This window comes from Pagrus major, chromosome 12, assembly GCF_040436345.1.
Source record: "Pagrus major chromosome 12, Pma_NU_1.0".
NCBI lineage: Eukaryota > Metazoa > Chordata > Actinopteri > Spariformes > Sparidae > Pagrus > Pagrus major.
Genome location: NC_133226.1, coordinates 4223980 through 4235786, shown reverse-complemented (window position 1 = coordinate 4235786; position 11807 = coordinate 4223980). Strand labels below are relative to the sequence as shown.

General features: G+C 41.4%; 1 protein-coding gene across 5 annotated transcripts; it reads right to left on the bottom strand.

The window, feature by feature from the left end:
- Positions 1 to 2130: 2130 nt before the first annotated feature.
- nadk2 (NAD kinase 2, mitochondrial) lies at positions 2131 to 10739 on the bottom strand. Of its 5 annotated transcripts, XM_073478053.1 has the most exons (13): positions 10649 to 10739; positions 10315 to 10546; positions 10133 to 10221; positions 9923 to 10011; positions 9222 to 9303; positions 8966 to 9049; positions 6291 to 6454; positions 6012 to 6105; positions 5716 to 5859; positions 4339 to 4394; positions 4187 to 4240; positions 3981 to 4104; positions 3549 to 3871 (listed from the first exon to the last, which is right to left on the bottom strand). In XM_073478053.1, the coding sequence occupies exons 1-13, from the start codon at positions 10654 to 10656 to the stop codon at positions 3733 to 3735; spliced, it is 1359 nt and encodes a 452-aa protein (XP_073334154.1). In that variant the 5' UTR covers positions 10657 to 10739; the 3' UTR covers positions 3549 to 3732. The 5 variants fall into 5 exon arrangements, with proteins under 5 accessions (XP_073334157.1, XP_073334154.1, XP_073334153.1 ...); XM_073478056.1 differs by having other exon boundaries at positions 2131 to 3871; positions 5716 to 5811; positions 6315 to 6454; positions 10315 to 10649; XM_073478052.1 differs by having other exon boundaries at positions 10315 to 10649.
- Between the last annotated feature and the right edge of the window lie 1068 nt (positions 10740 to 11807).

Genomic DNA, 11807 nt, shown 5'->3' with positions numbered 1-11807 from the left:
CTTATAGCAGGTGTCAGCAGTGGATCTGCAGTAGAATGGTCTCTCTTACTGATATAACAAGTGACATCATTAGATGTATGCATCAGTGTGTAAGCAGCATTTTACTGTTAAAGCTACAGCTACTGTACATATGTATACTGTATAAACGCTGGGGTCAGGCCCCTCCAAAGGGTCACCAGATAAATCTGAGGGGTTGTCAGATGATTATTAGGAGAGGAAAAAAGAAAAAAAAAACCTGACCCTTCAACTGCTATTTAAATAAAACCATCTGAGCAGTTTAGAGGAGAAATGTTTCGTAGTGGAACAGCTCACAGACATGGGACACTTGACAACAAGGCAAGGCAAGGCAAGGCATCTTTATTTATATAGCGCATTTCATACCAAGGCAACTCAATGTGCTTTACATAAAAAAGGAAGCATAAGACAAAATAAAAACAAACAAAACACTGAAAACAGAGTTAAAAGCAAGAGCAAATAAAAGTAAAATAAAAGAAAATAGATAAAGTTTTAAGTTCTCAGCTATAAGCACGTGAAAAGAGAAATGTTTTTAACCTGGATTTAAAAGTGCTTACAGTTGGGGCTGATCTCAGTTCTGCTGGTAGTTTGTTCCACTTGTGTGCAACAGGCCCCAACTAGACCGTTTTTTTTTTTTTGTAGGGGAGGACAAATGTTTGGGATCCACTGGTTTCATCTTCAACAGTTTGCTTTATTTTGTAAGCAAGAGTTTTCTTTAATGAAAAATCTTAATTTGTAAAGCAACTAGTAACTTGATCTGTCAAATGAATGTAGAGTACCTCCAACAGCACAGATTAGTTAATTGACTTAGTTTTACTTTCCATGGCTGCATTAGATCATACATTACAACAGAACCAAGAAATAGAAAAAGAAAAACAGGGAAAAGAACAATCCAAGAGTTTTGATATCACAAAAGGCGTGGTGGCTGTGCATCCATTCAAAAATCATCAAAATATTTTTTTCTTTAAAATGGTAGCGATCTCCCACCACAGAAAGCAACATGATCAACAGTCATCTCAATACAATTACTATAAAAAAAACAGAACTTGTGGATTGTAATACGTTGTCGTAGTACATAAATTTAAGTAACCAAAGCATGGGATTTATGTAAAGTCCAATTTAATCAAGTAACAACTGAGTTGTTGAGCGGTCTGGAGAAAGCTCAGAAGCAGAGGATGAATCTGCTGAATAAGAAAAGGCCTTTTTCACAGCTCACATTTGGACTTGTAGCACATTAAAGCACAGGTTTTACTCACAACATCAACAAAGACTGTCGTTCCAGCGAGTCAGCATTAACACACCACCACCCTGAAACTGAAGCAGCCACCATGACTTTCATTATTTATTGTTTTTTGGTTAAAATGTCCTCTGTACAAAGGGTTTACCCATTCACTCTATTACACCGTTGTATACATACAATGAAGGTGAACGGAATTTCATTTCAAAGATGTAATAGCAGCCTAACATGTTTTCAGGATCAGTGTGGAATTAAGTACTCTGGATATTAAATCTGACTGCAAACACTGGAACTACTTTCCACCAAAGAAAGTGTGCAAGAGATGTCTCACACCTGAACAAAACAAGAACTAAATGACTAGATACTAGAGCCATCTAGGTTGGTATTTTGGGTGAACTGACCCCAAAGCTCAACCTTTGTAGTCTGCATTTAGCCAAGCCTACGTATATGGACTGTCTGCTGTGCAGTGCCCTTTTTGGTGAGAGAAACCAGAGAGAACATGCAAACTCTACAAAATCGGCCCTGCCCCAACCGGGAATCAGGCCAAGGACCTCCTCTCTGTAAGACGGCAGTGCTAACAGCTGTGCCACACTGCTGCCCACTCACACACATGCATTATCTATGGAGGCTGACGGGGCGTTCCCGTCTGACATTGGGCGACAGTTGGGGTACACCTCGACAGATCTCCAATTCATCACAAGGCTGACACGTAAAGACAGACAACCATTCACATTCACACATACTGGCAATTTATTGTCGCCAGGTACCCTGTTGGTCTTTGTAGTGAGACAGTGGAGTTGACAGTACATTAGTAATAAATGTGCGGTTTGTGTAGGTGACAAAGAGACAGTAATGACTCAAAATAAGCACACAGAAGCTTTTTCTTTCATGTCTTTATCTGATTCAAAAACAAAACACTTCCTAACATACTGACACAATACTGTCATGAGAAAACCCGGTCTTTGGCACGCTGCAAGTTACAATGTCCTGATCATTTTGTAAGCTCAACTACAAACACAACGCTTCTTGGCTCACAGTCCAGGGCAGGGAGGTGTTACAAGGTGCGCCAACAATGTTTTTCTGATCAAGTGGGAAGACAAGTGTCTACAAGATTTCAGATTTAAAATCATGATGACTACAGTGCGACTCTAATTTCAGCATCACACAACAGCATTGTTCAACCATTCAGTGTCGAGTGGCTTTGCTGGTCTGAAATCGTATGTTTGAGTCACTTTATATATGTTGTGGAAATATCAGGTGGTCTGCCTCAGGCACTTCTACAGCTCACTGTCCCGCCCTGAGAGAGGTACAAGACAGACTTTTGACCTAAAACATGGCACAACATGCTCTTTAAGCATGGAGTTCTGTTTTTAGTGCACTTTATTTTTTCCTTTCAAACTTAATAATTAGGGCCAGAGTGGCTCAAACAGCTAGAAAAAATATATGCTATGCTCCAAAAATATCTTTAGTCAACAAACAGCCACTGTGCTTTCAGTTCACCAAATACACTTTATATACTTTGAGCACATATCATTTGAAAAAGAGAAGTCTGCTGATACTCGATGTGTTTCTTGTTGTCTGCAGAGCTCATGAGACGTGTGCCAGAGCTACATTGTTGTCCAAAACACTACTAAAACACATCAGTGAGCCACAATGTTACACTGGCTTATATGTTCCTTCATTACCATGAACACACACACTGTAGTTTCTGTTGACTCAGTCCCACATATACTGACCTGCTGCTACAAGAACTCATAAGAACAGCAACTGTGGATTAATCTGCCACTGAAAATAGTCCCCAACAAATTCACTGTTTCCTTTTTTAAAAAAGGGAAACAATGGACTGGTTAAAGTCAGAAAGTAAGTTGGACTAATTGGGATTTGTTAAAAAAAAGAACAGAATAACTTCATTCTTATCCTTTAAAGTCATTAACCAATGGCTACTCGGGTGTGAAAGCACATCACAATCTTCTGTCCATTTGCATCATCATCAAGGCTAGGTATCAGTTTTATAAGGACCAACATCTAATCAGGGACAGATTTAAACTATTCATTTTCTATTAGCATAAGCCCTCCTTACACCTGATCTGTCATCTCCTCCTCTGCCTACTGACTCACCTGTGATTTAATGCAGTGAAAGACGGTGAATAATGTTATACTTAAACATCGTTTAACACAGTATCTACAAAGTGGATTATAGTCATTATAACCCAGCAGATTCTAACTAGTTATAACCTGTGGATGGTGGGATGAAGATTAAAAAAGCAAAAGGAAAAAATGTCTGATTTCAAAATAATTCTGGAAAATCCACAATGCACACATTTAATAAAATAATAGTAACAATGATACCTTTTTCCCACAGGTATAAAAATATTCAACACTTGTGGAGACTAAAAGCTAAAAACTGGTTCTTCCCTTTGACCACATCCTTTTGAACTCTGGAGAGAAACCAGTTCAGTGTGGCGTGCTCTGGACTCATCTCAGTGTTCAAGAAGGACTGTGCGGAGCTGATCCTCATCACTCATGCTGATTGTAGCGATGGCACCGTCGTTGAACTCGAATGAAGTCCCACCGTCGACCACCATGCAGGCATCCCAACACCGTGAGCGGACACACACCCTGAAGCAGCAGAGACATGGAAACATTCAAACAGGTGCATCATTACAGCTTGTTCACAGTGTGAACTCTTATTCAGCTTCTGTTCTGAGACTGAGGAACATTCACTGACTTGCTGGCGAAGCCTCTCTGCCGACTGCTGGAGAACACTCTGTTGACGATGGGCTCCCTGATGCTGTACAGCAAACGTCTGTCGTCCGGACTGAACACCAGCGACTCGTTGTATTCATCAGTAACTGAACACAGACACAGTCAACATATAAAAACACACTAGCCTGAAAATGTACAACAGCAAATACAGGAGGAGTACCTACTCACCTTTCTGAATGAAGCCCTGATTAAGTGGGATATCAAGACCTGTTTGGGACATTCCTGAAGAAAGACGCATTGTTTGTCAATGAAGTCAGGTGATCTGGAGACAAAACTGCTTTACTTTAGATTTTAGTGTCAAAACCTGCACACACACGTACCAATTTTTAGAACCTCCTCCACAGCTTGTTCAGAAAGTTTGTTGATGTTGTATGACCTGTGGACACCAAGAGGGGAAACCATCATAGAGCAGATGGGTGGATTACTACAGGAGTTAAAGCCATTCTGCTCATTTCAAGCGTTACGCTTTTATTTGGGTGTCTATTAGAATAAGTTTACATGCTTTAATGTTCATAAAACACACATTTTCTTATACTACCCTATGCTGCAGCCCTTCTATTCACCCTGTCTGTATGACCCATTTTAGTGCCTGTCTCTTTAAAGGAACAGTTCACCCAAAAATGAAAATTCAGTCATTCAAATTTTAACTTAAAAAAGGGTGTAAATAACATCTTTTCAGATCAGTTTGTGATCTCGGGGCTTCTGCAGACTTTGATTACAGCAGACGAGCTGTATGGAGCCATTTTATGTTTTTTTGGTTGTTTTTTCCATTTTAAAACATGTCCCAGCTACTTCAGTTGTTTAGGCAAGTAAATCTCGTAAGACTCTCCTCCACACTGACAGTCTGCACTGAAAGTCAGTTAACAACAAACTCTGCTGAGCGTTTCTGTTGTGTTTTGGTGTCGTTTATCTCCGTAGATTTATCTCTGCTTCTCTCCTCTGCTCTCTGTCTGTGCCGGAATTTGACACACTCAGACTTTTATGCCCTGACAATGAAGTCCCTCTGACTCTAACAATAGCATAGCCAAAAGTGCAGAAAAAATATTTGAAATCGAAAACTGAATCAAATCCTGACCTTAATATCAATAGCCAAAGCATGGTATTGGAGAATGAAAAACAACATGGAAATCTTCCTTTCTACCATATGGGACATTTAACACAGAGGATATCCTATCACTATGTGCTCGTGAGTCAGCACTGACACATACAACAGCCCATACATGTCAGGCCAGAGAGAAAAACAGGGCTTCAGGGGAAATCAGGGGAAAATCTATCAGGCAGATAGGGATAGATGGATGGATACTTTATTGATCCCAAGGGAAATTTAGACCCATGTATACCCATAGCACTGATTTTAACTGGAAATAATCAATAATATTTAATAATGAATGTTCATAAATATCCTCTCACAGCTGTTCTGAGCATTTTACTGACAGAGCCCACAACATTGATGTGTAGATGTTAGTTATGTCTGACATCTGATTATAAAAATGATTACTTGTCTAATGGCAGATAAGGCTTGTTCAGAAATATCAATGCTATGTTGTCAGTAATCAGAACAAAAGGATTGCTCCCTTCTGTTGAAATTTAAAATTTGGAGAAAATGACACAAATTTGAACCCTAAATACACAGTGGACAAGGATTAGGCAAAAGTGACACAGCGATTGTCAAGCTGAAAGAACAGTGTTACATTTACCAGGCTTTGGATCCTGTTCCTGTGCAAATGCCGAGTCCTGAACTCTTCTGTTTTTCCCACGGGCCATCATCCACAGAGATCTCGTAGTAAGAAGCCCTATGAAGGGAGAGGTTAACATGGGGTTTGAAGGATTTTAACTTCACCCTGTGGTGGACAGAGATTCTCCAATGAGACAGAGAGACGAGCATGGTGGTGGTGAAGGGGCTGGGGATCAATGAGGGTTACAACATGCGCACAGACACAGGTACATAATGTTAAGATGGAGTTCCATTTATCAGTTCAGATGGCGGCGGTACCTGGAGGACAGAGATTCTCCGATGAAGATTTCATTGAGACTTCTGATGGGGAGGAGACTGGGCTTGGAGAATCTTTCATTTAGTGTTCCTGTCCCTGAGAAAAGGCGTGGGAGAACAAGAACAATATCTTACATAATCATCAAGCTCCTAATTAGAAGTGACAATCTACCCATTATCGTCAGACTAACCCTAATCTACATATTTCATCTTGTGCAAAATCAAGTGAGTCAGACAGGAGAACACAGACAGACAGAAGGACAGGAGGACTGGGACAGGTACACATGGAGGGTGATGCAGTCGTACTCTGCTGGATGTCCATGGTGGTGATACGGTGAGCTTGGTTGTGCTGCTCCAGGCTCAGCTGTTGCTCGTGCAGGTCAACAGGGGTGGGATTGATACCTGTGCCCTCTAAGTGCAGACGGATCCTCTGACGCCAAAGCCACCTGAACACAACACAGGAGAGGTGAGGGGACACGATCTGCTGTACACAGCATCATCAGGCATCAACTAAACCAGAGGACCACTATTAAATATCATACTACAGTCTGGAAGCTGAAAGGTTCACAATTCATCATTTTATCACTTCTTTTAAACGTCACTAGGTGTTTAACAAATGCTGCTCTAAGCACCATCTGGCACTTAATAAGACATTTGTTTAGCTTAGCTGCATTTTCAGTTGACCAGACATTTCCCACTAGACGTAACCCTGAAGCTGCATAAGTCAGTTTTTGGCCACCAGGGGGAAGAAGAACTCCATTACGAGCTGATAGACACACAGCCCTGACATGTTGGTACCTAATATGGTTGTTATGTCTAACATATGGCAAAGCACTGCCTTCTTACAGCTGCCTGTCGCAGCTGGACACAAGGTTGGTGGGAGCGCAGAGACTGAATCAAACAGTAAGTATCCCATTGAACAAAAATAGTTTATTTAATAAACTGCTGTTCGTAGATTCAGGTGACTCAGTAATCTGATTCAAATGCCTTATTTGCTATAAAACTGTTTACAATTGCTTGACAGTCTTTGCTTCACTGGACTTGTGGTGACTTATAAATGAACTCATCAGTATATCATATTACTGATTACCCTGTATTTGCTTTGTTTTGAAAGATTTTTGAAACTGGCACAATTTAAGATGTTTAAAGATGTTCATTTATAAAAAGCATTAGCAACACAACACAAAACAGTAAGTCTGAGTTGAGAATAGATTAGGTTGAAATGTGGTTAGGTTCAAACAATAAAGACCTGCTTCATGTTCACATTCACTTAATAAAATGATGTTGAAAGCACAGTTCCCATCTAAACAACACAAAGTATTTAGGTGTTAACCTAAATGTTTTTTAGACCCAAAAAATCCCTCAATCAATTCTTACTGGTTTTACTAAACTGTATAACTTATACTTTTTTTGCCACTAGAGGGTCTCTCTATCAACACAAAACACTTGGCCAGTTGTGGAGGAGAGAGTCGGTGCAGATTAGGGCTGTCAACGAATATTCTAAATTCGAATATATATTCGAATATTTAAAAAAAACGGAGATTCGATTGTGAAAATTAATATTCGACTGTGGAAAAAAAACACATCAGCGGCTGCTTTGCGAGTGGGCGCACTGCATGACGGGTCAGGGACAGGTCACTTGCACAGCGTCACGCACTGCTGAAAGTGAAATGCGACAAAAACCGTGGCAGATTCAGATGGCAGAGAGAAAAACGAATCGGCAGGAAGTTCAGAGCCCAACTTGGCAGCAGAGAGAGCGGTTTGGACTCCAAACAACCTAAAAATCCCCGTTTGGAAATACTTCGGATTTTGGTCAGTAGACGGCAAAAACGCGGAGCCTCGAGATAAAGTTGTATGCAAGCTGTGTAAGCTAGTTAGCTTACCTTTCCACCACTAGCAACATGAGGGGAGTTTGCGCATAGAGAGAGAGGGGGGCAAGCAAGAGAGAGAGGTCTACGGTCTTAAAAGTTTTACGGTATAGGCCATTAGTTCATTTACTTATTTTGTAACATACCTATGTATGTTTTCATAGACACGTTAAAACTAAAATAAAAATACTTATACAAATAGTTATGTCTCGTTGTATTAGTTTGTCCTCCTGTTATTGACGTAATGCGCAAATCTAGATATTCGAATGGTTCGAACCTATGTGTTTTTTTTAGAGGGAATATTCGAACGTCATTTTGGAGCAATTTTGACAGCCCTAGTGCAGCTCCAGACCTTCTGGAGGAATAAACACCCAGAGTCACAACAGATTCTGCTCTGATCTGGAGCCGTCACCGACGGGACGACTTTTTAACTTTTGGGATTAAAAAGTGGATTTATCTTCACTCCTGTTTATCAACCTGACTGCAGCAGTGATCCGTGGAGGTGACCTCCATTGTCGGGTGTTTATGTTCTGTAATGTTGACTGCTGACCGGAGCTGCAGGGGAAATGTACTTTACTTCATGAACGTAACTTTACAGAGAGGAGACGGGAAAGAGAAGAGAGAGAACCAGAGTCTCTGCTGAGTGCTGAGTTCACTCATAGGTTGACGCTCAGTGCGTGCCGTTGGGAGCTATCTTACAGCTAACGCACAGTGATCTGGCTGTTTGGGGCAAATAAAGACTTGGTTCATTGGTAGTAGATGCACCATTAAACATCCATCATCGCTGATGAAAAACTATGGACCACGTAATGTTTTAAATTTTTATACATATTATGTTTAGTCTTTTTGTCCGACTTCCTTCCTCACTCTCTGAATCTCTGCAGGAAGTTATAGCAACAGGCAACCACTGAGACACACCGTTACTTTGAGTAAACTTTTGGATTTCTCTGGTTTGAAGATCGTTGGAAACATTCAGGAGAATGTAAGACACAACTCAACAAACACATATAAAAACGGTCTAGACTCCATGTTTATCAGAGAGAAGTTGCAGCACGGCAGCACTCAGATTGTTTGTGGGCCAATACACACCTGAACTCACCACGGCAGAGTTTCTCCAGTGCCTCTGGGAAGGCATGAGTATACCGCACAGGCAGGCACAGATGACCTTCTGACCTTTGTTTTAAAAGAGAGAAACGAAAAGAACTCTGCTGAATATAAGAGGTCCGTTAAATAGTAACAGCATGACAATTTGGACTAACGTCCCAAGAGTTAGTGTAAGCTCTAATTGTTCTTTACACATTTAACAATCCAAGCTCTTCTCAAAAAGTGCTGTTCAGTGGTTTACCTCTCAGGGTCTGTGTTTACTCCAACAACTGGTTTGTCCTTGCTTAAAACCTTACTGGCAACAAGTAGCATTGTCCCATCACCTAACAAAACAAACTGCAGTTAGAGAACTTGTATTGTGTATCTGAAGCCTTTGTTCAGGTGACTTTTTGCCCTGTGTTGAATAAGTTAAAGTCCTGCCCATTCTGTGCACCATACCTGGACACAAAAGTTGGTGTTCAAGGAGGATTATTTTATTCAACGTTCATTTGTTCAAACAAATAGTAGATAAAATGACCATAAAAGCCAACTGTCCTGGAATTTATGAAATGTGCGACCAAATCACCATCACATTGTGCTAACAGCAACAGTCACTTCCAGGTGGACATCTAGTGGTTGATTTGCATTGCGGAGATATGTGACATTGGCTAATTTGTTTATTTCTGACATCATTTTCAGCTGTAACATCAACAGTTAAAGAATATATCTGTGTACATCTATCTGACGTTTCTGCTGTTCTCATGCCATGTACTGTGTTGTTTTGCTAGCATCTTTAATATTTACACAACAGTAACATCTCAGACGAACTGCTAATTTGGGTAAACTCATTTTCTCTAATAGAAGTACCTGGAAGTTGACACAAACAAACATTGTGGTTGGTTCTTTACTGTCACAGCAGCTGGAGTACAGAGAGCAGTGAAACCAAATGATCTAAACTCTTACCTCCAGCAGAGATAATGGCATCTGCCCATCGCACTACTTCTTCATTATATTCTCCTCTCTTCACCACTCGTACATCGATGCCTTCTCTCCTGCACACACACAAATATAAAACAGTCTTTTACATGTAGTGCCCCAGGTGCAAACAGACATTACTAGTTTGGTCCACAGGAATGTGGCTGTGTGTGTTCTTCCAGTGACAAGTAATCTCACCGCAGGCTCTTCACAATATGTTCCACATTGTTAGTGTGGATGTTGTGTCTTTCCAGCAGGCCGCTGTAGCTGGAGCCCTTCATGGCGAGCTGCAAAACACAGATACAGTCAAACTCAAGAAAATGAGGTCAAATGTTGGTTTGGCTTGGGATGTCACAGGCATACCTGAGGGCAGTCCTTACCAGCTGTTTGAGGTCCTCCTCAGAGAGCCCTGCATACCGATAACGCTGCTGTTCAAACTCATATCGAGTAGTCTTTGTGACCACTGCTACCTTCTCCGGTTTGAATCCGGCCTTTGGCTGCGATGAGTTGTTGCATGTTGAAGTGTGGAGAGGTCGAAGGGAGTGTCCATACAGCAGGCTGACAGCTCGATTCCCGAAGCACACCAAGTTAACCAGTGAACGGCGAGGCATTCTTACAAGTGAACACACAACCATTGACTCAATCACATGTCCGGTTAGTTCATTAAGTGTTGAATGGGGCCCTGCTCGGTACTGCTGTTACTGGCTCACATACCGGTTCATGTGTCAGTCCTCTGGCCAGGTGTAGCTACTGTCCATTCACAGAAGTCTGGGAGTTAGGAAGTCAGACACACACCCAGCTGTCAGGGAAGGTCACCAGGTCCACTGAGCCCTTTCCGAGCTAGCCGTGAGGTGACCCGTTTATAACTTAGAGGTTTAACTTTCCACGTGCAGCGTGTCTTCAAAACAGCGAGAGCAACAGTTAGTTTAGCTCGCTATTTCACTGTAAGCTAGCTGTCCTGCTAACCGTATTTGGTAAGGTTTAAATCCAGAGTACGGTTACCAGCTGAGTTGTAAAGGCTAAAAGTAGCTAGCAGCTTGCTCACAAACCGCAGGCGTGTGCTCCTGAATGTCACAAACTCCAACTGTTGCTCTGACCACTAACACACCACAGCTCCGTCACCGTCCGCAGGTCCGACAGGTGTCACAGCAGGTCACACACGGCAGGTTAACAATGACCAATACAACAGAACACCAGCGACACTGCACGTCCGGGTAACATGGCACGTACTCCGGTTGTACGTTTTACGTATGGCTACGTCGAGTTGGGTTTAATCTGATTGGCTACGTGGCTGTCAGTTCCAGCGGTGACGTTTTGTTTTGGCTCGTGTTCCTGATGCGTTCGGTGCCACGTGAAAGTCTGGAGAAATCATTACTACCAGAAAGTACTGTTCATCCCAGCAGTGGGTGATAAATGACCCCAAACATGTTTGAAAATGCGTCAGACACCTAAAATGTTATTTTAGGAAACTGTTCAATCAGGCCAACATCTTCTTTAAGTTTTATTTACCAACATGAAGGTCTTAAAGCGGTTCCAAAGCCCTCAGCACACATCCAGAATACAATTCGGCTTGGGAAACACGTAAAGGAGGTGTCTGTAGTTTAAATGAGCTGTCTGTAGTTTAAAGGAGCACTCTGTAGTTTAAGTGAAGAAATGTTAATGAGCAGAGAAAGATCTTCATTGGCTGATTTGTTTCTGCCTAAACAAACTAAATAATCAAACTCTCTTTGTTTTCATGACTGAATAAACGGAATAAACAAACTGGCCTTAAAGGACAACACAATTTATACTGTTTTACTTCAAACAGTGTTCTGGGACCTTATTTTCCTCTGAGAGCAGCTTGTTTATTCACTGTTGGAAAAAGTTTGTATTA

Coding starts and splice junctions, on each gene's coding strand:
- nadk2 (XM_073478052.1), bottom strand. CDS start 10,569: ATGGTTGTGTGTTCACTTGTAAGAATGCCTCGCCGTTCACTGGTTAAC. Junction 6,455..8,965: donor CTCTGCCGTGGTGAGTTCAG/GTGTGTATTGGC, acceptor TGTTGTGTTCAG/GTGGCTTTGGCGTCAGAGGA. Junction 6,106..6,290: donor GACTGCATCACCCTCCATGT/GTACCTGTCCCA, acceptor GCCTTTTCTCAG/GGACAGGAACACTAAATGAA.